Source organism: Harpegnathos saltator, unplaced genomic scaffold (assembly GCF_003227715.2).
Source record: "Harpegnathos saltator strain DR-91 unplaced genomic scaffold, Hsal_v8.6 scaffold425, whole genome shotgun sequence".
In the NCBI taxonomy this organism is placed as follows: domain Eukaryota; kingdom Metazoa; phylum Arthropoda; class Insecta; order Hymenoptera; family Formicidae; genus Harpegnathos; species Harpegnathos saltator.
Window position 1 is genome coordinate 993741 of NW_020230234.1, and position 27537 is coordinate 1021277.

The following is a 27537-nucleotide window of genomic DNA, read 5'->3' on the forward strand; positions in this document are numbered from 1 at the left end:
ACGTATCAGGTGTTCTCATGGTTTGAATCGCGAAGCGGAGAGTACAAGTCTCAAGTCCTTCTCTCCACCGGCGTCTCCTTCCTATTCCATTTCTCGTTACGAACTTGCTTGAAGCGGAGCGACGTTTGTTTTCTCATTCATCGCGTATCGTTACAAGACTCAATCTCAAATCTGCAGAACGACCCGACCGATCGGATGCTGCTCGGGCGATTATATTGATTCGCTGCTATGAAAGCACCTCGTCTCACGTAATTCATTTGCGTTATAATCACGTTTAAAATGCAAAGGACACGGCAGCCTTCGCTGATGAGACGCAAATCCCACGACTGAGGGCCAGACGACTAAGGGCGCACTGAGACTTCGTTCGATCGCCTTCGCGAGCTTGCTCCGCAGGAAGATCGATGAGGGGAGCGGCCGCAGGCCGCGAGGGCCACGAGGGCTGCGAGAACACTCCTCGTGAGATTTCCCGTCGCGTCGTCCCTATCGAGATGTCTCTGTACTGCACTCCGCTCTCGAGGGATTGTACACCTTACTTTACGTAATCCCCGCGCTTACGCGCCTATACGTGGGAAAGCAAGGGGTACTAAAGAAGTCAGTTGCCCCACTCCACAGCTTGAACCAGTCCGCAAGCTCAGCTTCTCTCTTCTCAAGTTGCGATCCAAGTAGTCAGCGTGCGATCAGTGTCAGACCGTCAATCAGTCCGTTCGGACGGCTCGGAGGTCCGTCACGCGCGGTGTTATACCCTATTTTGTAAAGCTTGTCGCGCCAACCGCGTATACACGCGCGTACAAACGTGTACAGAGGCGAGCACACGCGCGCGCGCGCGAAGGAGAGAGAGAGAGAGAGAGAGTGAGAGAGTGAGAGTGAGGGAGGGAGAAAGAAAGAGCGCGCACGTGCAGCAGAAGGAGAGAAAGGCAGAAAGAGATAGACAGAGAGAAAGAGCGATATTTTCGGTGTGTTTTGCGCTCGAACCACATCTCCCGGGATATTTCGAGGTGAGTCAATAGAGAAGACGAAAGCGAAGAAGAAGAAGAAGAAGAAGAAGAAGAAGAAGAAGAAGAAGAAGAAGAAGAAGAAGAGGAAGGTAGCAGGTCGAGCCGGAACAAACCGGCGGCTGCGGAACACGTGCTCGCGCGCGTCCGCTCGCCCGCGCCGCCAACGCGCCGATTAATCGCGTAAATACGTAGGACCGTTTGGGAGGGTAGAGCATTGACGACTCATTTTCTCGCGCGCGCAGATTATCTCATCGGACTGGAATAGATCCTGCGCTCTCGCGACCGGCGCCCTCGATCGCCACCCCGCGCCGCGCCGGTCGCTGCACCTCGCGGATCCGCGTCCTCGCGATGTGACCGCCGAAAACGATCTTCCCGGTTTCTCTTTATCTCCTCCGCCGAGATCTTCCAGCGCCTCTTCAGCGTGTCCCGACGCGGAAACGTTAGGCTGGATTCTCACTGTTCGTGGCACTGTTCGACGGAGGGCTGGAGTCGGTCGAGCTCCCGTTGAATTGTTTTCCTCAGAGGACGATTGCGGAGGAGACGTCGCGCTAACGGGTCCTGTGAATCTCTCAGTGCAAAAGCGTTTCGTGCAAGTCGTCCAGTTATAAAGTTGATTCTCGCTATTCGTCCGGACGACGGCAGACTGGACTTTGTTAATCTCCTGCGACAAATCCTCTTCTAAATCGAGATGATTGAGATGTCACGCTGACGGATGCCGTAAAATTTCCGATGCAAAAGCATCAAGGAAGGTCAGCACTGACTCTCACTATCCGTCCGGGCGAGTGGAATCCGCCGATCCTTCCTTGAAACGTTCTTCGATATACTCTCGCGACGTTTTTATCGGAATATTCATAGCATCCTCGTCTCGCCGTGACACATCTCAGTTATTCTAAGAAAAAAAAAAGAGAAACAGAAAGAAATTGTCAAGAGATAAACTAACCTGTGTCTGGCGACGCAGTCGAGCAGTCGAGCAGTGAGAATCCTGTTTTACGAACCTGTTTTAATAATTCCGCGCGCGTAGGAACGCGGTGGCGCGGCGTGCCGACGAGAATTCGCGTGATTTCGGCTTGTTCAACCTTTTAAACGCCCGACTTTTTTACAAGTGTTTTAAGAATAAAATTTGAGTTCTTTTAACCGAGACTATAAGTAGTGATAACCGAGAAAAATATCAGAATTTTATATTGGTTTTTTTTATCGTTCGTTTTTTGTTTATCGGTAAATATGACGTGGATTCTAAAAGCATATATACGAAATGAGCAACCTATATACAGAGAAAAATGAAGGGTAATCTATACGACTCTGACAGTCAGCTTGACATTTTTGAGCTGAAACTTTACTATATTTGTGAGTGAAGTTTAGATTCAGACATTCGGAGCGTCAAGCTTACTATTTCAGAAGAGTATCTTACAAATCACCATTCAGATAGTCAATCGTCCCTTTATTTTTCGTCGCATAAAAAACTGTGTAGGTCACCAGATTTCACGAAAATAACTTGGTTTCTTGATTTTCGTGTCCACCATATTGGATTCGCCATTTTGAATTTCTGTATTCTTTTAATTTCACATTTCGCGTCTGAGAAAGCTTCCACATGTATAAAATTATAACAGATACCAATCTATTCATTTACAGTGCACCTCCAGATGTCAGTAACAATGCTCTAACTATGCCTACTTGGAATTTGACAGAACATGTTATCATTAAAACTGAGCTAAAACCAGACTAAACCGAATCTACATACAATCTATGTAGCATTTTTTAGAAGAGGAATTCACCTTTACAGTGCAGGTGCAAAGAAAACGAAAATATCCCCCTTTTTGACTAAGTTATGGATTCTTAAACGCGTTTCTGGCAACTACAGTTACCAGTACGCGTTAGAGGGTTAACGAGCGCAATTGAGAGAGAATCGGCAAACAGCCGCCGCCGCGGCGTAGTTCGCGCGTATGGCCTCCCCGCGGTCGGCGGTGTCGCTTTTTCGCGCGGCCTGAGCGAAAAGGGGAATACGTTTTCGCGAAAATAACCCGATGGACGCGCTAACGCGAGCGCGCGACAAGCGCTCGCACAGTCCGTCGTCGCCTCGTCTCCCGACGGGCCTTTCTCTCTGCCTGTCGAATCGCACGCGGACACCTTCGCGTTTCGCACCTCCACGGAGCGTCCATGGGTTGGCCGGCTCACGCTACTGAAATGTGCCTGTAAAATTTCGCGACACCGTCTCGGAATAACCGTATGCGCGGAATATACCCCGAGCTACTCTACGGACGCGGCCTTCTGTTCGCTCCCTCCCTCCCTCTTCTATCCTTTTTCTCGTCGCTTGTTCTCTTCCTCTCGTCCTCGCAGGCGCGACGCAGCGCAGCTTTATCGGTCGATAATTAACAAGAGCCCACGGAGCCGTGTAACATTTGATACGCTCTTTTATCTCGATTCTCTCGCGAGAATAAATACACACGCGCCGCCGCGCGAGAACCGAAGGCGAGGTCGGTCACGGCGTTATCGCGGTGGCTGGCTCTTTGAAGAGGACGAGAGACGCGACAAGCGGCGGAGGAAGAGGAAGAAGAAAAAGCGGAGAGAAGGAGAAACGGAGCGGAGAGAAAAATGGCTCGAAGTCGCGCGCGCGACAACCCCCGGGCCTTCCGTTATGCGGTAATCACGCGTCACCGTTTTACGATCCCGCCGAGAAATTAGAATTCAGACGGCTTTTCGGTGGCCCGAGCGCGCGACATTTATGACCCGCGACAACAACACGCGTTGTACGTCCGCCGCCGCCGCTCGATCGGTATGCGGGCCCTCCTCCCGCTGTTTCTTTCTTTCTCTTTTTTTTCTTCTTTTTTTTTTTATAGCGCCTGATATACGCTGGCCGGTCGTCGTAAAGCGTTGTGCGCCGTTGTTCGCGTATTTCGAAGACCATTAGACGAGAGACGGCGAGGTCGCATTCTTCTTCGGCGTTCGCCTAAACTGCGCTCTCTTGGTGCCCAGGGCGACGCGCGCAAGGGAAGCCGCCTGATCTAAAACTATATGGCCTTCCTCAGCGCCTAGTCGCGCGTACGCTCGGCATGCGGAAAACGCGCCCGCCCGGCGGCATTTTGCCGCGCCTCGGAATGCGCGTATGAAATTGTGCGCTGCGCTCATTTGTCGCGCGCACAATTGGCCGCGACTTCGATTCGTCCGATTCGGTCGTGCTCGAGACGAGATACGAGATGGAGATGATCCGTACGGAGCGGGCACGGACGTTGATCGGAATCGACGCGGGCGGTGGCTGTTAATTGGCGTGAAATTGTATAAATAGTGACGAGAACTTCTCGCGATTCCTCAAGGCTGCCGGCGCGGCAAGGTAGTCGGAAACGCGACAGCAACGTCTCGAATAATCTCGACGACGACGCTTCTTCGCTCGCTACACTCTCCGCTATGATAAACGGATATGTCATTAACTTCGGCCGTACCTACGGCCAAAGAGCCGAGTTATTCTTACATGGGGAGCTGCGTCGTCTGGCCGGACGAAGCAGAATAGCTCGTAGGCTGCTTTCTTAATTTATATTTACATATATATTTGTGCATGTACATGGTGACTCACTCAACGCGAGGCTTTTACCTTGTCGGTTGACTCGTCGAAGTCAACCGGCCGGGCGCATGGACGCATTGTCCCGCGAAGGAGTGTATCGAAATCCGGGACAATTTGCCGGAATTTGTCACAACAGCGGGAAATGTGCAGAGCGACGGGAAATCGATCCTCCCGAAATACAATCTTCCGAAAAATGAAATGAATGTTCTCAGAAGAGAGAGTCTTGATAGAGACTTTGCAGTTTCAGTTTTATGCACAGAAGCTTTATTTCGAGGTAATGTCATCGCGCGTATATTATATGCAGCCCTCGTGCATGGAATTTTCCGAAAATGAAAATTCCCGGAGGAGACACTCAATAGGGCCTTTGAACGCTCAATTTTACAGTACAGAGAGCTTTATTTCGAGGAGCTTTACGTCATCGCGCGTATATTATATACTTCGTGAAACACGCATTCGCGTATTTCATCGCAGGATGCGATGAATATATAAAATATCCCTCGTAGAGTTCGTTTCTTCTTTTCTCTCGACGACCTTGCATTACCGCGCGCTTTTATATCGCGGGACGGCGGATCGGGGGAACGGGGAGATCGATTGGTGCAAAAGGAGAAGGAAAAAAAAAACGAGACGTGTGCTTCCGCTCAGGTGAGAAACGCACAGTCGCGGCTCGCAGCCGCCGCGCGGAATTCCGAGCCGTTGAGCATTACCCCGTTGACATTCTCTCGTGTCTTCCACTACTTCGGAGCTTCGCAGCTTTCCGAAGGCCGCTTTCGTCGTAGCGTGGCGCGGGACACCCGGTATATTCGATACCGCTCGCATACAGTAAGACGTGTTTTCTTTTGTCTCGTTGGGATCACAAGCTCAAAAGCAACGTCCTCGCCTCTTATGCACCTGAGAGAGACCCTCTTTCTCACGTTCACTCGGCAGGTTGTCGCGTCCCGATTGAGTCGCAGTACCGATGCTGAACGTCGCGGGCAAGACATTGTCGACAGATCGCACCTGCCAGACATGAATTTCTGAAACGCTACCAAGAAACGCGGCGGCACCGGCTAAAGGCAACATGGCAAATCGCATGAAGGATCTCTACAACCAGGTACGCGATGCGAGATGCACAATAGCTGTCTATCCGCATTTAAATTAGTCGCGTCTTGAGCGCGCGACCGCGCGCAAACGTGTATTGGCACACGCATGCGAAGCTCGTGTTACTCTTAGACCATTAACCAATTGAGATCTTAATTTACCCGCGCCGCGTCTCCACTTTCCCCGGTCGACGGGAGAAAATCTAATTTACGGCGACGGAAAGAGAAAGAGTCACGGCGGGCGGGGGGGGGAGGGGGGAGGGGGAGGTAGAGACGCGAGTTTCTGCTTGCTGTCGAGAAGAGAGAAAAGACCGCTAAGAGGGGATCTCTTGTCTTTCGGCTCGACACGCGGCTCGATCTCGCGGATTTCGAGTGTTCAGCGCAATGCGAAGCGCATCCACGGGAAAAAGGGAAACTCCGAAGGAAGCTTCCGAGTCGGATGCAGCCGAATCATGCAGCACTTCTCAGCAACATCGCGAGAACCTTCAACCCCTCACCTTGATATCCCCGATCTTCGCAGGTGCTCTTCGAGAGACGGATCCTTCTGGGCTGCACCGCTATCGTCGGACTCTCCACGTGTATATGGTCCGTGGCCATAGGCACCGATCATTGGTACGCGGTAGAAGCACCGGATGATCAGGGTCTACCGCTGGGTGGTGCCGGCAAGCCTGGCAGAAGGTTGCTCTACAAGCACATGGGCCTGTGGAGGGGCTGCACCAGCGGATTAGTGCCCGAGTCGGTGAACTCTACGAACCTAGTGCCTTACCGTGAGTCTTACTTACTCTCCCCTTTGAAATTTGCCTCGTCTCGTCTGCGGTGCGATTAAAAGTAAAAGTGCGCCCGACTCGCGGCCTTCATATTCACGTCAATGTTTTCAATTCAGAGGAATGCAAGTACCTGGAGATGTTTCCAACGGAGCTGCAAATAAAGTTGGACTCGAGCCTGGACCCGACCGTGTTGAGTAAGTGTCCCGAAGATGAATGTTTCGAAACGCTCAAATTGGCATATTGACGCGACAGCGCGATAAATCCTTCGTCACGAGGCAATTGGCTTCCTCAGCGCGGAGATATTGCCCGGCGCTCTGCGAGCACTTTGATAAATCTTTCCTAGATAATTGGCCCGTAAAGCCATCTCCCTCATCTCCTGCTGAATGTGGTTCCAATTTTTAGTCTTGACGTTTGACCCTTGTTAAAATTCAGCTTGAACCTCAATCGCATATCAATGGAATGTAACTCTCTTTTTCTTATACGTATTCCTTGGAATTGCTATCGTAGCTGAAATTTCTATTTCTAACTTTCTCCGAAGTAGCTTCTCCTCCAAGATCTCCTCCGAGAAGTGTAGACGTGCGAGACGTGAATCTACTGTGATGTTTAATAATACTAATACACAAACGTCATGCAAGAGTGCCGCCTCGGAAAATCCGGCACGCGCGAACAAATTGTCGCAACAGCCGCTTACTCCGCTCGACCCGCTTAACGCGCGACTCTTCGAGACTCACCTCGAATCGACTCGATCATTTTTAGACTACTCCAGGACCCAGGTCTCGTTCGCCTTGATCAGCCTCTTCGTGATGGTGATGGGTTTCGGCTTTTCGATTTACACGTTCCGGAACCCACGCTACATGTTCAAACGCCTCGCCGGTGGGATACACTTCATTACCGGTAATTAGCGCCACGTCAATGCGACGTAATCTCTTTGATCTCCCTGCCTAGAACCCTGCCCGCGGATTAAACAACGCTCATACGCATTATCTCCGTGGTTATTCCGGCCTTGTCTCAAGGCAAGGCCTATTTAATCGTAGTCGCGCGTCATTAGAGAATGATTACGCGTGAACTAATCGTACGCTAATTTGCTTTCAGCCGCTTGCAACATGGTGGTGATACAAGTGTTGCTCTCCTCGATCGAGTACGAGAGTAATAACGTGTTCGAGACCTTCCCGAAGGGCGCGATCGTGAAATACGACTATTCGCTTTTCCTCGCGTGGATCGTGTTCCTAGGCAATCTCGCGGCCGCCCTCGCCTTCATGATTTTCTCGAGGAAAAGGAAGAGAGACAAGGCGCCTACCGAGGAGATTGCCATGGCCGATGAACCGACGATCATCGGCCGCTGAAAGCTTTATTTTCTTACTGTTATTCTTGTTATTATTATTATTATTATTATTATTATTATTATCTTGTTACTCTTATTGTTACATGTGAAGAAACAGTGAATTCTGAGTGTGAATTAAAAATGACGATGCTACCGGTATATATATTCGGCCCTTTCACACGCATGATACACGTTTTTTGTAGGTACTTTACTTTACCTTACCTACTTACCTCAGTACGTAGGCACTTTTTCAGTAGTTCTTCAGTACGCTCCGCTCCGTTCGGAACAGCTTGGATAAACAGGGAACAGTTAACAGTCACGAGAACGTCGGACTGCGGTTAACAGTAATTTTATTAAATACAATAACAAAAACAATATACAAGCAATAATATATATGTATAATAGTAATAATAATCTTTCCTCGGGATGCCTCAGACAGATATGGGCGCATTAAGAATGCTCCAGAAACAGATCCGACGGCGCAACGGAACGGTGAGAGTGCCGTGTGTTCTCACACAGATACACTTTCTACATCTTCACCCCCCCCCACTCTTTTCTGTTTAAGAAACTAACTAAAATTCTCAGTTTTAGTGTCTACCGGTGACACGGTCTAATATCGTTTGCGTAAGCACCTTTTCCGCCATGTTTCGCGCGAAGTTCGTCAACTGATCTTGGAAGCCAGGTCGTCTGGTAGTCGTCATATAATTCGGGCCCGGATAATATCCTCCTTGCGGATATCCGCCTTGTGGATATCCCTGCGGATAGCCTCCCTGTGGATATCCTCCCTGCGGATTCCTTCCCTGCGGATATCCTTGTGGGGAACCTCCTTGTGGATATCCCTGAGGATAGCTCTGTGGATATCCCTGTGGATAGCCTTGGTTAGGACGCTGGTTACCGTACGGATAGCCCGAAGAAGGATAACCCGCGTTTTGAGTCGGATAGCTGCTACCACGATGCGCAGGATTCTCCTGCGGATATCCAGATGGACGCGGGTTGCCAGCGTTCACAGTGCTGACGCCGGTTCGCCTGGCAGTCGTCTCGCCATATGGATTCCTCGAGTTATCCGGGTATCCCGAAGACCCACTCGGATATCCGGATCCTGTTGGATAACCGGAACCACTTCTGGATGGGTAACCGGATGATCCGCTGGAAGGATAACCGGAAGATCCACCGGATGGATAACCGGATGATCCGCTGGAAGGATAACCGGAAGATCCACCAGAGGGATAACCGGATGATCCACTGGATGGATAACCGGATGATCCACCGGAAGGATAACCGGATGATCCGCTGGAAGGATAACCGGATGATCCACTGGATGGATAACCGGATGATCCACTGGATGGATAACCGGATGATCCACCGGAAGGATAACCGGATGATCCTCCGGTAGGATAACCGGATGATCCACCGGATGGATAACCGGATGATTTCCTGGATGGATAACCGGATGATCCACTGGAAGGATAACCGGATGACCCATCGGAAGGATAACCGGATGATCCACTGGAAGGATAAGCAGATGAGCCGCTAGATGGGTTATCGGGCCGGCGGGAATGACTTGTCGTAGTTGGATCGGAAGCTCTGGAAGCTCCAGAACTTGGGTAGCCGCTATTGGCAGGATATCCCGAGCCAGACGGGTACCCGGAGGATCTAGTGGGATACGAATGACCACCAGAGTTTTCCGAGGTGGTATCCGGCGAACCACGCTTCTCGGCTTCCGTCGGGTAACCACTCTGACGTTTCGGAACTACTCGCGCCTCCATCTCGTCGTCCTCTGTAAACAATTCGTCATCTACGTCCTATTTAGCGGGCATCGTCATGCGTTCGCGCAGCCGGCGATACGGCTGCAGGAAGTGTGTGCGCGACATGTTGAAAGATGATTTAAAAAAAGGGAGGAAAAGAAGAACAAGACGATGCGTAATCGTATTTTCATGAGGAAGCGGCAGCACCAATTCTCCGTCGAACGCGACCTGACGTGTGTGCATGCGGGGTTGCAGAGGTGATTTACGTTATTTACGGCATGCATCGCGCGAATGTGTGGATTCCCTAAAACATTTTAAATAAAACAGGTGCCAGCCATGTCACGTCTGAGTCACTGCTCAAACTTGAGAAGCTCCGCGCGTAAAGTGAAGCGTACGCGATAAATATACGATTGCGGCAACTTCTGTGCACATGCGTGTGACTCGACTCGAGCACGCGTGATACGCGTGTCTGTGTGCGCGTGGCTGCTTGTATGTGCGCCCGCACACAGTTGAACGACAAAATTGACCACACTGTCGGTTATAGTAGTAACGCACAGGTGAAGTTTATTTCAAACCGAGCCTTCGGTCAATGTTACATTGCGTTGCTCTTACATATACATACACACACACACACACATACACACACACATACACACACGCACACACCGTCCCGGTGTGTAATTATTTTGAATTTATCATACGTCCACGTGGTAAAAACAAAAACGTTGATCGCGACACACTCGCCTTGCGCCAACGACATAATCTCGGGGTTAACGATGAATGCTAAAAATAGAGATACGTGCAGATCGACTTTCAGCCGGAAAACGTCCAGACTCGGTTCCCATGGCTGTCTGTGCGAGTGTGAGTGGTGTAATAACCGTTGCCGCCAGTTTGCGAGGTGCTCCTGCCAAAGCCAGTGTCGGGACTGGGTGTGGGCCGGGAACGACGGTCGTCGCGGAACAAGCGGCCGAAAATTGAGCCGTTGCCTATGGCGTTCCTGGAGCCGGAGTTGCCGTACTGTATCGTATTGTACGACGAAGACCTAGGCGGCGGCGTCGGGACTCTCGGTGTCGTTCGGTATGACACCCGGCGGTCTAGGCCCGGAAGTCGTGCTGTCGGATCATACGATGAGTGAAAAAAAGAGATCGGTCAGATTAACACCGCGGGAGAGAATCAAGAGCGCGCGCTTGTCGAAGTCTTTTTCCTTTTGTCTCTTTTCTCTTTTCTTCGTGTCAGTCGATTGACCGTCGTAGTGGGAAAACGGGGGGAGAAGGTGTAAAAGGATGAAAAAAATACGTAGATCCCAAAGCCCTCACGATGTAAATTTTTACCGAGAGGCTCTCCGGGCAACTTGGGGTTAATTTTTCCTGAGCGGGAGCATCGAGGCACATCAATGGTTCGCGAGATAATGCGAGTGGTGGAAAAAGTGGAGCGGAGCTTTTTGCGAGTTCTCAACTTTGGGTGAAAATTGGAAAGTCGTCGTAAATATCGTGGCGTCAGGCTCGATGAGGGAAAATCATGACCAAATTGGTTCGGAGAAGCTCTCGGTAAACTGGACTCGGTCGCGAGTTTTGGAACATCGTCAAATTATGCCTCCTTCATGATTCCGATCTATCGAGTGTTTATTGTTTTCACAAGAAAAGTGACACAACACTTGCTTAGCAATTTAAAATGACGCCGAGTGGTTGCGTCAAGGTGCGGGATTCTCGAACGACAGATCAAGGATGTGAATCTTCCTCCGTCGCGTTTGCCCCTTCTCTGTTGTGTCTCTCGCATATCTGACCGCTCCAATGTTTTCACAATACAATGTTAAGAAAATTCCGCGCGTATAAAAAGTAGTATCAAGTATGAGAGTAAATGCCGTACGATCGTGGGGGGATTAAGAGAAAAAGAAAACAGAGAGGATAATATATGATGTCCCTCGTGTGCAAACAATAATACGCGAGGCAGCCTCCAAGTTGACACAGCGGAAAGTGGAATGAGCGTTTCCCTCCTTCGCTTTTTTTTCTTACACACATCTCTCTCTCTCTCTCTCTCTCTCTCTCTCTCCCTCTCTTATTAACTGCGATCGATAGAAAATAATCGCGGACGAAGCGAAATCGGGAGAAATAACAGGAGACGTATCTGCCGAGACGTAACCGAGTCGATTTTACGGTCGAAAGATATGAAACACTATGCCCCCGGCGCATAAGACGCAATTGATCGCGCGCTTAAACTCACATCGGCTAAACGGCTCACGAGTAGATAACGAGTGTCAAGGTTAAAGCTGATAACCTATTAATTCGCGGAAGACCCATTAGCTCGTGAACAAGAAACGCTGCGTGGAGCGCTTTGCTGGACCGCCAGCGTCACGACGCGACGGTACGGGGAAATCAATTGGCTGTTATCGGAGAGCCCGTTTCTAATAAGTTGCGAGCAAACACTGTGTTACTGGGATTATCACTCCTGTGTGATTCCGAGCGAGTGTAAACAATCGACGGCTGGTCGACTATAAGCGAGATTCTTTCTCGCCGGGCTGCAAATTGTGAATCGTTCGGCGGAAGCGAAATACTTCTCTCATCGGCACTCTTTCGTCGTAGAATTATTTGCACACGTAGTCTGATTGTGTGTTGAATTGCATCTGTACACTGCAACGCAACGCTGGCTAATAGCTAAATCATCGCGACACCCTCTCCGTGAATGATAATTTTGCAATAAATATTATATTATCATGTGTGCGGGATGCGTCCGAAGTCGCGGTACGATCCGGGGGAAAAGGCCGAATGTTATTCGAGATTAGTAAAAGCACAAGGACGCACCGTTGCGACTTTTCGCAATCTCCGTCTCCGAGTTATTTCTGCGCGAGGATTTACCCTTTCCTTGGTTTCATCGCGATTTCGGAGCACATCCACAGCTTGTGTTACTCGCTGAACACATTCACATAGACACACCACATGTACTCGCATACACATACATATACATATATACACACACACACACATACACACACATCACACACAGACACACATACACGTAAATCTTTGCTTCCGGAAAACGAACGCAATTTTTTCCCTGGCTCGAGCGCAATTCCATTACTATTCACCGTTTCTATGTAACATTAAGAAGCAGGAAGTATTAAGAGGCACTGAAACGAAAATCCAGAAAGGAGAAATCAGAAATCGCGAGCGTCAAAGAGATGAGAATAACAGGTGAGCGCAGACAGCGATGAATTGGCCGGATCAAGACGGATTTCACGCATGCAAAACAAGTCGGTGAGAAGAGGAATGATCGCCCATGACAATGATATCGCTCGACGAACTTCCCGACCAGCGAGAGACTCGAGGCGGATTCATCATGCAGGGACTCGAAGCATCAGCTGAGTTCACGAGAACTCGCGAGAATTCGTGCAACATCGTGTCGTGTCGTCTCGCTTGTCACGCAAGAGAAGACTCGTGTAAAAAAATATATCAAGGACGCATTTGTTTGGAGATGAAATACTACGATATAACACTTTATCAGAAAAATATGAAGCGTCGTGTTATGTACGCGTGGACGCGCGTGTTGCGGAAACTCGGAATACTCACAACTTTTCCGAACCGAGTGAACTTCGATCGAGATTTCGTAACAGCCTCGGGTCGTCACAATCAATGATAATTGCGATCGTTCAGACTAATCGAGTCCCGTGCTTGAAAGAACCAACGCAAGACCAGCGCGAGTCCATGTCTTCGTTGGTGCCGGCGAATAACGGTGGGTTACAACACCCCCCCCTCCCCCCCAGTCAGAGCCACAACTCGTCGATTCGACGTCGATGAGGGTTGAATTAACGTTGATTCGACGTTACAACGACCATGCATCAACGTCAAAGCAACGTCGAGTCAACGTTACGGTTCTGATTGGAACGACAACTTTTTCTGCCCGATGCGAGGTAGACATTAGAGAGCTACTACGTACAGCCGAAAGATCTAACGTTATTATCGTATAAAATAAAAGTATATCTGTACAAAAGAAATATCTCTCCCCGGTACTTTCATGTGCGTTTCCTTAGCGAGTAATCACACTGCAACTCCAAGTGTCTTGTTATTTTTGTACGCATAGGCGTGTTATCTGGCCGGAACTCTCTGTTTATACATCTCTCGCCGCTTCGAGTCACGTCACTCGGCACGTGTAAGTGACGTGTGTTCGAATCACGTCGCTTGAAACGGCGAGAAGCGTGCGAAAAGAGAGCCTCAGCTACGGCAACACGCTCAGGGTAGTAGGATCCACTCGACGCTGCGAACGTCGCTCAAAGTCGTCCCAGGACGACGAAAGATAAACAAGGAGAGAGTCACGCGCGAGTCTCCGTTCGCGACGGATGAGTGGACAATCATCCTCGAGCGAGTGCGAGCGCAAAATCGCCCCTTGCTCCCTAATTAACCGAATGAATATCACTTCAAGCAATTATAAATCTGCTTTCCTGCTTTCCCAGAGCTTGATCATTCGCGAGCGCCAGTTAGCGCAGCAATTTCGACAGTGCTCACTGGCTGCTCCGAAGCATTCGTAGCGTCCAGAGAGGATCCTGTCCCTCAACTAATCGTGCAGAGCGCGCTGCGCCGAAGGATACGGAATCGATATCCATCGGATGCAGCGACATCGAGATACAAAAGGCCGAAGATCACACACGAGAACACGTTAATTCGAGACGTCTCTCGACAATCGGGAGCCGAATCACACAGCTCGCTCCAGCAGCAGGAGCAGACCCGCCAAGCCGACGAGTATTGCGAGCGCATGCGCGCCGGTCGCGGCGCCATTTCGCCGGTAAACCGAATTTGTGTTGTAGCCGTAGCCACGCTGGTTCTGATTCTGATTCGGGTAGTTCTGGTAGCCCGGGTTGTACGGATTGTTCTGGTATCCCGGATACTGCTGGGAGTTCGGGGGAGGGTATCCCGGGGCCTGCGGGTATCCCGGGGCCTGCGGGTATCCGGAGTACGTTGGCTGTCCCGGCATCGGCATCCTGTTCTGCGTCGGATACGGCGGGTACCCCAGATCCCGGTGGTGACCGGCCTGATTGGTCGATTGCGGGTAGTTCGGGTATCCACTTGCAGAGGAACCGCTGTTACTCGCATACGGCGGGTAACCCTGATTGTTGCCGGCGGATGTGCGGTGATACCCACCGGCTGGATCGGCCGGCGCCGGCGGTGCGTTAGCGTTCGCGTAGGGATTCACGTTATTGCCGTTATTGCCGCTGACCCGCTCGCCGTTCACGTAAGAGACGCCAGCCGACTCGTAGCCTGCACACAGAGATGCCCCAGTCGCTACTCGTCGTGCCACACACGTGCCGCGTTGGTACTTTTCTATCTTTGTGTTTTCTTTCTTTTTCGTGCAAAACGCGCGAACGCGACGCCGGCACATAATCGCGGATGGCGACAGAAATGAGAGTTCAAGCCCGGCCGGCTTGATTATTCGTGTTATTACTCTTTGAGAACGCGTCTCGCGGGAGAGATCGAATTTCTTCGCGGAATTCCGAAAGAGAAACAGACGTCTCCTCCTTCGGCCGGTTAATTGACAATCTGAATATTTGCTGGTAAACGGAGGGAACTAGACTTGTCTCTGCCTTTTACTTGGAACGAGAGAGGCAAGCTGCCGTGTGTTTCCTTTTAGAATGAGACTAATTTAGACACCCAGATAGCGGACTCATGTTTGTTATTTGGCGCGCGTGGTGATTAGATAATAAAATGCCGTCCAGTCGCGCGTCATTCCCCATCAAACATTCACACGTCTATGTCGATTCGAGCTTGTACGTGCTGTGAAATGCATGAGAGAACCGTCGCAATTACGAGACCCCGTTTTTTCTCGCGGGCGCAAACAATCCGGGAGGACCCCGCGAGTCCGAGCGATTCAGACCACCCGCATGGCCGGAATGTTGTCATGCAATGTCTCGTGCAATAGCTATCGCCAGCGTTTTTACGTCCGGATGCTCGCGATGTATAGTCGCAGTCGCCAAGTACGTAGGAGATCATGAAGACTCACCTGTTCCTGTGGACTTCTTCACGCACTTCGGCATACCGTTCTCCACCTTGCAGTACTCGTTTTCCCCGCAAACCATACTGGTGCAACTTGCGCCTGTAAATATTTTTGGGGGACGTTGACTTAACGCGTAAATTGAGTGCTGTCGATATGCACCGGGTGCATCTCTATATCCGGATTCGAAGTCATTAATATACGAATATGAACTATGAATACACGTTGGATAAAAGCGAGCGAAAAGATATAAATCTGAACTCTGGAGCGCGAAAAGTTGAACTATTCGACCGTCGGCGCAGAACTGTGTAATTCTGAACGCACACGCGAGCTGCGAAATTACTGCGAATGGAATTTCCACATTATTCGGATCAATTATTATAGATAGAGATCGTCAAAGTTTTTACCGCTTGTCTTCTGGCATGTCGGATATCGTCCGCATTTGTCGGAGTAACTGGTACAAGGATCCTCGGCCATCACACAAGTCTCGTCGCTGAGACAGCCGATATCATTGCAGGTTCTTCCATACTCTAAAAGTAAAAAAGATCATAAAGTTGTCTTCGATATATTGCACGGCATTATGTAGTGAAACTAAGAAACATTTTCGTTTTGAGAATGAGGTCTTTTGCCGTCGAAAAAATATATTTTTCCTCAAATTCGTACAATGCAACGGAAACACGTGCGTGTTGTTCCTCTTGTACTACTTACTGGAGTAGGACGCCGCATCGGGAATGTTGGTGATTATCAGCAACGTTCCGACGAGAACGCTGAGCGTGACGTGTGAAAACATTTTCTGAAAATGGATTAAATAAATTTCCTTACTTAACAGGCAGGATGTTGTGGTTGCGGTCAGTTCGCGAGAGGAACTATGTGCTTCCTGTTGCTAATTGCTCCACAACTTCGGACTATATTTCCGCTCAAAGAAATAATCAACCACCTGCAGAGGCAAGTTGGTGGCCATTCAGAATTTCAAAGTGTCAAAACTTTCCAAACAACCAACCGTTGCGATTGGCTGTGCAAGTATTGCCCAATTATCGTTTTCTCATAAAAATTTCGTTTTTCACGTGACTATTCGTGAAACTAACATGTGACATTTGCACAGCTTGAAAACGATTCACGCGGTCGTGCTTTGGCGCTATCAAAAAAACGCGGCTCGGCCCTGAGTAAGAAACGAACCCTTCGGACAAGCCTTCAACTTCGCACTAGGGCGCAAAGTCAACTTGACACGATCCTGCTTTTCCGTCGAACCATTTATTCTCTCACCATTGCTATCCTTGGATCGAGCGTGACGCGGCGGTCGTCGGAAGAAGGGGATCCACCTCCTGATCCACACACATACGTACTGTATACACACGCATATGTACGGATTCACTCATACACACACACACACACACACACACACATACACACTGTGCGTCGTCCAGCTTTCCACTGGTTACATTAAAGAAGTCGCCCAAGAGCTCGACGCGAAATATTACGCTCCACTTTCGCGCCAGAAACGTATCGATTCTCGCGAGATGGTATTTGCGCATCGACCTCGAACGCACGACTTCGAGCGGAGAAATTACGAGTCGGAGAGGCACATATATGTATGCGCGCACGTAAAAACGCGACAATCGCTCCGCGACACAATTGTTCCCGATGACGAGCGCGATTTTCACGACGGCCACGCGTCCGCAACGTCCGAATTATCGATCCGCCGAAGCATTGGCCGAAGCCGAAAAAGCATTGCGCAACATCTTCCGCCGCGCGACGTTTCCGCGCGAGTCGCAGTCTTCGCGAGAAGGAACACGCGCAATAAGCGATGCATGACAACATGATAATAATTACTGCAACAATGATCCGCCCGTTGTTTGTCGGAGACCGACGACGCTGACGTGGCGCATTTTTCGCACGGAGGAACAAAGGAATCTCGTTAGTCAGCGCTTACCTGTTTGTGCTTCCTGCACCTGTTTGCCGCGCACCCTGCGTGATCGTCTGTAGTTGCCGCGACACTGAGTTCCGCCAAAGTTGCGCACCGACTCGACGGCGGCGACGGCGACGGCGGTGGCGGCGGCGGCGGCGGTGGCGGCGGCGGTGGCGGTGCCTCTCTGACGTCTCTGCGACTGAAGAGAAAAAGAGAGAGGCAACGAGCGCGAGACGAAGACACTCGCTGGAAATACCAGATGAAGACGAAGATGAGAAAAGGTCGAGCTATCTGGCACGAAAGTCGGCGCGGAGGAAACACCAGCGGAATAATGCATCGCACTCGCTGGGGATTTACGTGCCGCCGCGCGTGTGTATGTGTGACGCTCGCATGCTGAAGTTTTATGAGGAGAGAGACGCAATACTGCGATAATTAATCCGGTCAGTTGTGAGCCGATATTGTTTAATGGCCCGCTTCTTGCGGCGGATGCAAACGTTTTGCGTATCAGCTTCTGCCCGCGATGACTCTCCATGTGAAGGAGACACGTACGAACGAAATCGTTTCTTTTTTTAATTGATTTTTTAATTGATCTTTAAATTGACCCTCTCGGCAGCTTTTAATGTGAACCGATCTCTTTAGTTAGTTAATGATAAATTATTTATTAAAAAATGTAGTCAACTTAGTTAATGTTTTTTTTCGTTAAATGGCTTGACGTACAGAGTCGCGTCTGCGTGATCGACGCGGCTCGACTTGCGTAACTGTGCAATCTCGCTCATCGACGTTGTTCTATCATTCGTTTTTTCAATAAGTCGAAACGACGTCCAGTTTCGAATTGCGGGATTGGATTAAACCTTTTTATATTCCAGTAAGTTAATACAATCAATATGTATGTTTGCTGCGACTATGCTAATATAATAATGCTTTTGCGAAATACAATCAATCACAGACAATAGAATAGTTTATATATTAGGGTATTGTATTTATGTTGTATATAATGCATTATAATTCATTGGGGTAACTGTAAATTTTCGTCGCTCTCCCTCTCCTGTCTCCTCTCTTTTTCTCGAGAAAAAAAGAATAAATAATTATCCTTCTCACGAGTAACTACATAATTCAACTGTATAATCCGTACATTTGCATTCTATGTAAGAAAAATTTGAAAAGACTACAATGTGTATGTGTGTGTGTGTATTGCAAAAAAAAAAAGAACTAAATCCTTAATCAATCAGCTACATAGAATCTCGGACAGATCCGGGTTGTAATTCCACGCTTGGCGTTTCCTCTATCACTATTATATCAAAAAGTAACACCACGAGATGTAGCGAATTATCTCCGACTGTACTCGGATTTCCGAACACTCTGCTGAACGTATCGTACGATAGTAAGGCGCTCTATCGATATAGAATATCCTGCATGCTCTGCTAATCTACTACAACCCAGTAAATACAAAGTATCATCGATGATGACAATGTCAGCTAAATCATATGGTATATTACATAACAGTTGCTTTGTTGTATAATGAAGTAACAGTTGCGTAACATACCATATGATTTAGCTGACATTGTAACATCGATGATATTTTGTGTTTACTGGGAAGTATCCCTTAAAGTGAGGACTATATAAAAGATCTACGTGCGAACGCTACGCCTAACAATAAGTAAATAGGGAGTTCTTACAGTACCGTCTCTCAGATACGGTAGACGTAAAAACATGAACGTTATTCGCTCAGAAATAACGTAGCCATGTGTGCGACCAATAACATTCACGATCAACGTTTACCGTGCCTGAGAGATGATATGGCAAAAGCTCCCTAACATCTCGATGACAGCCGATAATCGTATCTATTCAACAATCGAAAGATGGCGTCAACAAGTGCCTTCCATCGACATGGTCGATTTATACCACCGTGTACTTCCACACGTAGGTAGATTGAACGAGTAGTCGTTCAATCTCGCTGAATCGAGTCTCGTATGATTCCCGTCTATTTCTTTCTTTTTCCCCCAGTTTATTCATACGCATGTATAAAATATTTTTGTATATGTATATTTCAGATGTTTTTTATAGGGACATCGGACACGGTGGAGTCTGGCCTGGAATGAGAGTACAGGCCATTTTGAATAACGACTGATGTCCTCGACTGACAAAGAGGTGACTTTCTCGGACGAAGAGAGATAAGTTGCTATCTTCGTCGGGAGTCACTTGTGACACGAGTCGACTTAACCCGTCGCTCGAGCAACTATTGATATGTATCGATATTAATAAGTACATAATCGGATTAGCCCTGCCGCATCGGCGGCAGAGGACGTGAGCCCTTCGGCGATATTCAACAAGTGGGTTCTATGGGCACCGGCATCCTCGCGGAACGGCCGAAGAAACCGCGAGTGCCGTCAGGTCCCGATGGCATTCTCGTCACGTTCTCGGGCAGATGCGTCATCGCGATGCCGCTGTTGCTCCTTGACTGGCAGAATCCATTTTGCTCGGAGCCTGAGGAGCACAGAGACAGCCTGCGGATGTTCATGTCATAGCCGGAATCGCGGCTGCATGTCGACATTCTTCTCAAGAACGGCCCGTAGTCGGCCGACCCGCGACGACTCGTCACGTAACAGCCTCCCCCGCACTCCATCGGAGAGCCTACGGCACGTAGCAGGCGTGTGCACAACTCGAAATATGCAATATATAATATATTCCGATAATATAATATAATATATATATATATATATATATATATAATATATTCCGAACCAAATAAAAAAAAACACAATTGTACGATCGTACGAACCGGTGGAAGAGCAGCAGGAGTAACGGCGGTTCTCGTGGTGGTAAAAGTTGCTCGGGTAGCCCGGGTGGAAGAAGGGTGCCTCGGAGCCGGAGGAACACGTGGAGTAACGTCTACCGGTGTCCGAGCCGGAACCGGAACCGGAGCACGAGGACAAGCGCCGAAACATGAAGCCATTGTCCGAGCTGGATACGGAGCAGGAGGAGAGCTTCCGTGACAACCATGCGTCCGGTGACGGTGGCCCCGCTGTGATAAAATACAAGCGGTTAATTGATATTTGAGGTGCGGGTAATTACCTGGATAGATTTTCGCGATTATCATAACGTGAGACGCAATCGATGACGGAAACCTTACGATTTCTTTAGTTACGATTTTAGGAAGTAAATATACCGTATGGAGTTGATCGTCAAATTTACATCTTACGATGATGTGAATTTTTTGTTTTTTACATTGACGCAGCAACAAATTTACTAAAAGCTGCACCCAGATTTTTATATGACATTTATATGATAATTAAAATTAAAATAAAATTAATAGCGAAATAATATCTCTGAGTAGATTTCAATAATTCTTCTTGTATTTCTTGCACATTTCTACACTAGGAAAAATTTATTGTTGCGTGAACCAAAATTTTTTTGTAACAACAAAAAGATTTGGTTAAAATATGCCCAACAAAACTGTTTAGTTCCTGTAAACAAATATCTTATTTGATTACGGTTTGTTCGTATAACGTAATACTTTTGTCATAGCAACCAAAGAGCTTGAACTATATGAATTTTGTTAAAAATACTATTATATAATTTTTTCTTAATATATAAAATGTAAATTTTAGTGCACAGAGAGACAAAATAGTATCCATTGGGCATTATTTTAGTTTATATAAAATAATATTTCGTTATTATGTAATTATTTTGTGGATAAAATAACTAAAATGCTTAATTTTTATATATGAAGTCTAAGAATAAAATCATTTGGTCCAGAGAACAAAGCAGAAAAATATATTTAGTTGTACAACTAAATATTTTGTTATATAAAACAAGATATTTGGTTGCTATTAAAAAAATGCCTCAACTAATCAGTTTTGTTAGAGATATTAAATACTTTTTCTTAGTGTACTTCGTCAAACTGACAAATATGATCGAACATCATGAAGGATGCAGCCTTTACAAATTAACTAGCAAAGTTGCTGACAAATTATGTACATTTGCTTACCGAGATAATAATGGTCAATCATTTTCATAAAAAAAATTGGATTGAACGGCGAAAGAAATTTCTCTTTCTCTCTACCTTGGAAAGGATAACCCGCGTGGATGTGGTACATCGGATATCCTGGGATGCTCTTCTTGTGTCTCATTCTTCCATCCTCCGGCTCGGAGCCGCTCGGACAGCTAGACGAGTTGTAATTGTGGCCCCTCTCTTGTGTATCCTCTCTTGTGACTCTATTGAGGACACTCTTCTTCGTGGGCTGATGCTTCCTCTTCTTGTCGGCTGCCTGATGCAATTCGAACACCTTGGCGTCACCCAAAGTCGTCATTTGCATAGCGATCCGCGCGGAGTTCGAGTCCGTAAACTCGACCATAGCGCACTCGTCGCTGGACGCCAGTTCTGGCCTCTTCGAGATTGCCTGTCGCACCTGAGCCAAAAAACATTCGAGAAATATTATATATTATATGTATTATATTATTATCTGTATAGAGGGTGTAACATCAATATATGTAAGTCAATATGACGGTTTGTCTGCCCCTATTCGGACAATAATGCCGAAAAACTCGTTGACTTTGTTAATAATGATATTTGCAATGTTCTCAGTTATGACGAATGCAACTAACTTTGCACCATGATCGTTTGTGACAGGAGTCGAACCTTACTGAATTAAAAAAGATGTGTAAAAGAACAAAACTGAGAAATACATTATGGATTTAAACAGAGTAAATAAAAATAATAATAATAAAAGTAATAGTAATAAAAGTAAAAATAATAAATAATGAAATAAATAATATAACATATTTTTTTGTTTCATAACATAACATAACAATAATATAACATATATTTTTAATTTCTTTCTTGTGTTGAAAAGTTCGATAGGAATTGAAGATTGGAAAGAACGGTATAGAAATATTTACAAGTCTTATATACTATATTCCACCCATATTTCTACAAAAGATTGGGTACAAAGGTACGAATCGACCAGAAACGCAGTATAAATATTGATTGCAACTTAATCGACGACAACTATTAAGCGACATATTTTCAGTACATTATAGTCTCGTATCTTATCGCCTCTTTTATCGAAAATGAGACTTGATAATTGTCGTTGATCAGAGGCGATCTTTTGTAGAAATATGGATGAAATATAGTATATAAGACTTCTAAATATTAAATATTTCTAAACCGTCCTTTCTAGTTTCCAATTCCTATCGAAACCTTTTTAACGCAAGAAAGAAATTAGGAAGTTATGTGAAACAAGAAAATATGTTGTATCATTTATTTCCTTAACTATTATTCCTATTTACTCTCTTCCTATTTACTACTATTTACTTAAATCCTTAATGTTTATTTCTCAGTTTCATTTTTTTAAACAGTTTTTTTTAATTCAATAAGGCTCGACTCCTGTCATAAACGGTCGATAAATTGTCATAATAACCACAGTGTCAAGTTGCACTCATCATAATTGAGAGCGCTGTAAATATCATTATCAACGAGTGACCTTTTCGGCAGCTTCTGTATTATCATCCATCCAGGCAGGCAACCCGTCATACCTATATATTGATGTTACGTCCTGTACAAAAACAAGAGAGACGATGAAAATCAATAATCAATAATTAATTCATTTTCCGAAAATTACTAAAGACAAATTCTCCCTCTCCACTTAATGCAGTGGAACTAGATGAAAAAAAAATATCGCAAATCATGTGCCGGTGATTACACGGAGATAGTACATTGATTGTACAGCGCATCGATAATATTCGTTGGTCGATCATCAAGTGAGTGAATTAACGGTCAATTGAATCTCGACTGACAAACAGATGACGTAAGGATTAACCAGGTTATCAGATCACAGGGATCAAACATTAATGTAGTCATTAGGTACCGCGGTCGCAAATTTCAGCTTTTACGGCCAATTACAGCCCATTAGGAAATGAGCGTCACATCAAAGGTGTAAAATTGCAACCTGTGCGAACGTTATGTCACGGTGCAATTGTGGAAAATTTTGATGGGGAAATCTGTACAAACAAGTATTATTCGAGTAGGCACTGGTCATTATCGACGCAGTTGTCTGCGCAGCGTTCCGGTTGAACTGCAAATAACAATTATCAAGCTGCGACAGCAGTAATGGCGACGACGTTAGCGTTCTCATCGATAACCAGCAACCTTCTCGGCCTGTGGCCTGCTGGAGAAGCTGCCGGATCGAAGACGAGGGACCAATGAGCGAAAGCACACAACACGACGAAATAATCTGCCAGAATTGTACACCCGTTGAATCGCGCACGCGCGCGCGCGATATTAACATGACACGACCCTAGATTTTGGCTCTTCCCGAAAGCTGGAAAATTTTACCTCAGAGGGTGCGGGATGCCCGGGTCTGAGCACCCTGATGAGCGCGATCTCGCCGCAGGGTTTGAAGATCTCGGCGACCGACTCGACCGTGAGCTTTTCCAACGGCAACCTCGCCGCCAAGATGGTCCTGGAGGGCGCGGTCTGGTCGAAGGGCGGCAAAGCGTCCAGCCTGCGCAGCTTGGTGCCCTGTGGGTTCACCTCGAGCTTCTTGGACCTCGCCAAGGCCGCACCGACGACCCTCCAGTCCCTACTGAGGTGTTTCACCCGCTTGAAGCTGGAGATCAATTTGAGGGACACATAGCCCTCTTTATTCCTCTTCACGTGCTTCAGCAAGAAGGCGTCCTTCACGATATTCTCGTCGGAGAAATAGAACTCCACCTGAGCGCAGATCTTGTCGGCCAAGTCGTCGCTCGGCGGCACGAAGTCGTCCGCGTTCTTCTCAGGAACCGAGGACACCTCCTCCAGCTGCTCCCGACCGCCGTTCGCCGGCTCCTTCGCTGCCGAGTCGTCCAACGAGTCCGCGCCCGAGTCCTGATCGCCGCTGGTCTCCTCCTTCGTCGGCCTAATCTCGCTGTCGTAGTCCGACAGGTCGGCCTCTTCGCCCTTGGAGCCTCTCCTGTCGAACGAGAGGCTCACGTCGCTGTCGACGGAGGAGATGCTGTCCCTCGTCTCGGACTTCTTCATGGGCGGAGGTGAAAACGGCAAGCTGCCGATCTCGTCCTTCGACTCCTGCTGCACCTCCAACTCCATCCCCGGATACTTGAGCAAGGAAATGCGGAGACGTCAGGCGTCCCGGCGAACACGTGACAGAGCGGAAGCCCCGCTCGGTGACGACTCGCCGTTTGTACGCTTCACGAGCTCTAAGCCTGCTCTCCCTCGTCTCCCCGTGACATGCCAGTGAACGCGCCGTGAACCGTCTCCTCCCGTCTCGTGCCGAGAGCCTCACATTCTAACGGCGCCCATCGGTTGAAATGAGAGTAAACGTCACCGCGGGATCAACGTAAAATCAATTTTACCTTTCTCGGCCGCTCGATGCTCCCCGATCTGCCAACGGCTGTCTCGTCGCGGCGGGGATGCGGACGACGTCAAGCGCTAAATCGGAAAATTCACCGGCATCACCAGCCCCGTCGACGTCGGGACGCACACACTAGTCGGGAAAATTAATAGCCGTGGGGTTAATCGGTGCGCTCCCACGCTACCGGCTGGAATCGCTCCGTTCCAGCCTTCCACCCTTTCGTGGGTGGCCGGCTTGTCTGCGGCCGTTCGTCCCGAACGATCCACTAAAAATTCGTTTACCTCGCGGCCGTGATTTGTTTTTTTCTCTTTCGATACTTCAGTACTCACTGATGCGACAACTTACAATGGCCACGTTTGTTGGGTATACCGTTAATTAATGGCAAGTTGATTCATAGCATCGACTGAAACGAGACGCGGTGACGGGGCAGGCTGAACGCAGGACCACGAAGGATTAACACCGGTACCACCGACTTACTTCCTGAGCCTGAACGGTTGTTGAAAGGAGACAGATTAGGAGAAAATTAGGAAAAATAAATTTAAGATAAATAGTTCATTTCTTTCAAGAGGGGCTTTTATATATCCAAAATCGTCGCTTAAAAATATTAAATTCCACCGTTATGCAAATCCGAGTAATTTCCTCAGGAAATGATTCGTCATCGATCATTTTCGTGATTGATATTATTACGACTTTATCATAATTAATCGGAGTTGTTATAATAACTGGTCGTCTTTCACCGCTTGGTAGTTTCAGTGTTGAGAGACGTTACCTCTTCGCCGATAACGAACGACCGTTCGCTTGAGCTTTACCTCGCGAACGTGACGGGCGAGAAGAGCCGCGGCGAATCACGCGTGTCATATAAATTTGCTCGCGAATGTGCCCGCACCGGACATCTTGTCGAGATCACATCACTATGTTTTATACGCGTGAAGAAGTGCCGAGCGTGTCGCGAGATTTGGCGAACGAGGAGAGGTGATCGCCGACGAGATCTCGGCGGAGCTGTCGAGGCGGCGCGATGAGAGAGAGAGAGAGAGAGAGAGAGAGAGAGAGAGCGAGAGAGAGAGAGAGAGAGAGAAAGAGAGAATCTATATATATCGCAAAGGTGCAAATTGTACACGGGAGATCGTACAAGAGCGTACTCGGTCACACTGGCATACTGGCCTTCCAAGAGGCGCGCGATTCGTTTTATAGCCGCGGTCGGCCGCGTGCGGTGCGCGGCGAAGCTGCAGCGATCTCGTGGCCTTCTTGAATGCCCGTGAAGAGTGAGGCAGCGACGAACGATCGAAGGGCACTCAAGCCGGGCCTTGAGCGGAGGAAAGGGATTTTAAGGAGCGCTCACGAAATTTCCGTCCGATCGTGGAGGACGAGAGTATCTTTTTTCTTTTTTTTTTTCTCGCTGTAAGTTCACTCGGCTCCCTTTCGTTCGGATTATTCACTCGAGTCGGTCGCCGAGTCGATTGTCTCCCGGCTCGATCCTTCGGATCTTCAGTCGGGAGGACCGAACGGACCAGCGAACATTCCAAGAATATTTTGCGAACACTAGAGACAGCCGACTTTCAACTCGCCCGCTAATTATTTGTCATTTCAAAACAAGCTACATAATTAAGTCTTCTTATTCTCCTCCCTGTTCGCTTAAGATAATTTATTCGCGATTATCCACGAACGCCTGAGATCATATTCGCGGACGAGAGTGGAGCAAGGGAGACAGAGAATCACGCGATTATACTTTTTAATTCAATGCGAGAGAGAAGAGCCGCGGCATGCGGTGGATGTTAATTCCGAACGTAAATCCTTAATGGATCTATCGATCTCGTCCTGGCCGACGATGAGGAACGATTTCGCGGCATTTCGCGTCCGTCACGGAAGGTCAGAGATCGGAACGAATCGGACGGATGGAGGAGTTCTGACTCGTCGCTGCAGGAAGGAAAGACGACAAACTCACCGACCAGGCCTCCTCACCTCGGATAAGGCCCCGCGGGCCTATTCGCGAACGCGACGCGCATTGCATCCGTACGCTGGCAGCATAATAATATATAGGTCAAGTGCGGCTGGTGCCACGTACGGCCATGAAGGACGAAGGCGATCCGCGGAGTCGTCGAAACGAAAGGGTTCGGCCCCTCGGCTGGGGCCCCTCGGGGCAACGTCGCGTCGCGTCGCGTCGCGTCGCGTCGCGTCGCGTCGCTTCGCGGTGGGTCCGGCCCGGCCCGGGCTGCGGCTGCGGCTTTGAAAGACAGGGTGATAACCTTGGTCTCTCCGCCGAAAATCGACGCAGGTAAGAGAGCGGCGGAGGCGCGGGCGGAAAAGTCGCGCTCGCGCGCGCGCGTGTGTGTGTGTGTGTGTGTGTGTGTGTGTGTGGGTGTGTGTGTGTGTGTGTGTGTGTGTGTGTGTGTGTGCGTGTGTGTGTGTGCGTGCGCGCGCGCGCGCGCGCGCGTGTGTGTGTGTGTGTGTGTGTGTGTGTGTGTGTGTGTGTGTGTGTGTGTGTGTGTGTGTGTGTGTGTGTACACATCCGCGTGTGTGAGCATACGTCCCACGTGTCCCTCGCGGATGACGTACGACGACCGACGACAATCGTCCGGCATACACAAGCTACACGTTGCGCCGCTCGCTAGAGCACACGTCGGCAGCGTGAGTGATTCCGTAATTAATCGAGCCGACGAAACGAGCGAAATCGTAATGAACGAGCTTACGTCGGCCATTGACCATACACGCCGGATTGCGGCCGTGATGCGAACGCGTAGGCACGCGTGGCCGCGGATGATCCCGAAGTGAAATTCGCTCGATTTAGGTGGACCGCCGCTTTACTTTGCTCCTGCTGGCGCACCGCTTTGTGTGTCGCTTTCGCGGGCATT

General features: G+C 48.4%; 3 protein-coding genes across 11 annotated transcripts; 1 reads left to right on the forward strand and 2 right to left on the reverse strand.

Moving 5' to 3' along the window:
• The first annotated feature begins 586 nt into the window (after positions 1-586).
• LOC105184250 (transmembrane protein 114) lies at positions 587-8224 on the forward strand. 7 transcript variants are annotated; one of them, XM_011142933.3, is made up of 6 exons: positions 587-1175; positions 5473-5638; positions 6145-6391; positions 6508-6585; positions 7148-7285; positions 7484-8224. In XM_011142933.3, the coding sequence occupies exons 2-6, from the start codon at positions 5606-5608 to the stop codon at positions 7732-7734; spliced, it is 747 nt and encodes a 248-aa protein (XP_011141235.1). In that variant the 5' UTR covers positions 587-1175; positions 5473-5605; the 3' UTR covers positions 7735-8224. The 7 variants fall into 7 exon arrangements, with proteins under 7 accessions (XP_011141235.1, XP_011141229.1, XP_011141231.1 ...); XM_011142927.3 differs by having other exon boundaries at positions 587-1084; positions 5406-5638; XM_011142929.3 differs by having other exon boundaries at positions 587-1084.
• Positions 8221-17525, reverse strand: LOC105184249 (uncharacterized protein DDB_G0284671). Of its 3 annotated transcripts, none has more exons than XM_011142925.3 (5): positions 17364-17525; positions 16142-16226; positions 15841-15963; positions 15443-15535; positions 8221-9507 (listed from the first exon to the last, which is right to left on the reverse strand). In XM_011142925.3, the coding sequence occupies exons 2-5, from the start codon at positions 16221-16223 to the stop codon at positions 8300-8302; spliced, it is 1506 nt and encodes a 501-aa protein (XP_011141227.2). In that variant the 5' UTR covers positions 16224-16226; positions 17364-17525; the 3' UTR covers positions 8221-8299. The 3 variants fall into 3 exon arrangements, with proteins under 3 accessions (XP_011141227.2, XP_025157287.1, XP_025157286.1); XM_025301502.1 differs by lacking the exon at positions 17364-17525 and adding an exon at positions 16697-16755 and having other exon boundaries at positions 8221-9489; XM_025301501.1 differs by lacking the exon at positions 17364-17525 and adding an exon at positions 16697-16755.
• On the reverse strand, positions 17364-25855 carry Achl (La ribonucleoprotein translational regulator Achilles). The gene is made up of 8 exons (XM_025301500.1): positions 25458-25855; positions 25034-25174; positions 24690-24953; positions 23674-24622; positions 21403-21748; positions 20119-20361; positions 18057-19970; positions 17364-17585 (listed from the first exon to the last, which is right to left on the reverse strand). Exons 4-7 carry the CDS (start codon positions 24421-24423, stop codon positions 19663-19665), a joined length of 1647 nt encoding a protein of 548 aa, XP_025157285.1. The 5' UTR covers positions 24424-24622; positions 24690-24953; positions 25034-25174; positions 25458-25855; the 3' UTR covers positions 17364-17585; positions 18057-19662.
• Between the last annotated feature and the right edge of the window lie 1682 nt (positions 25856-27537).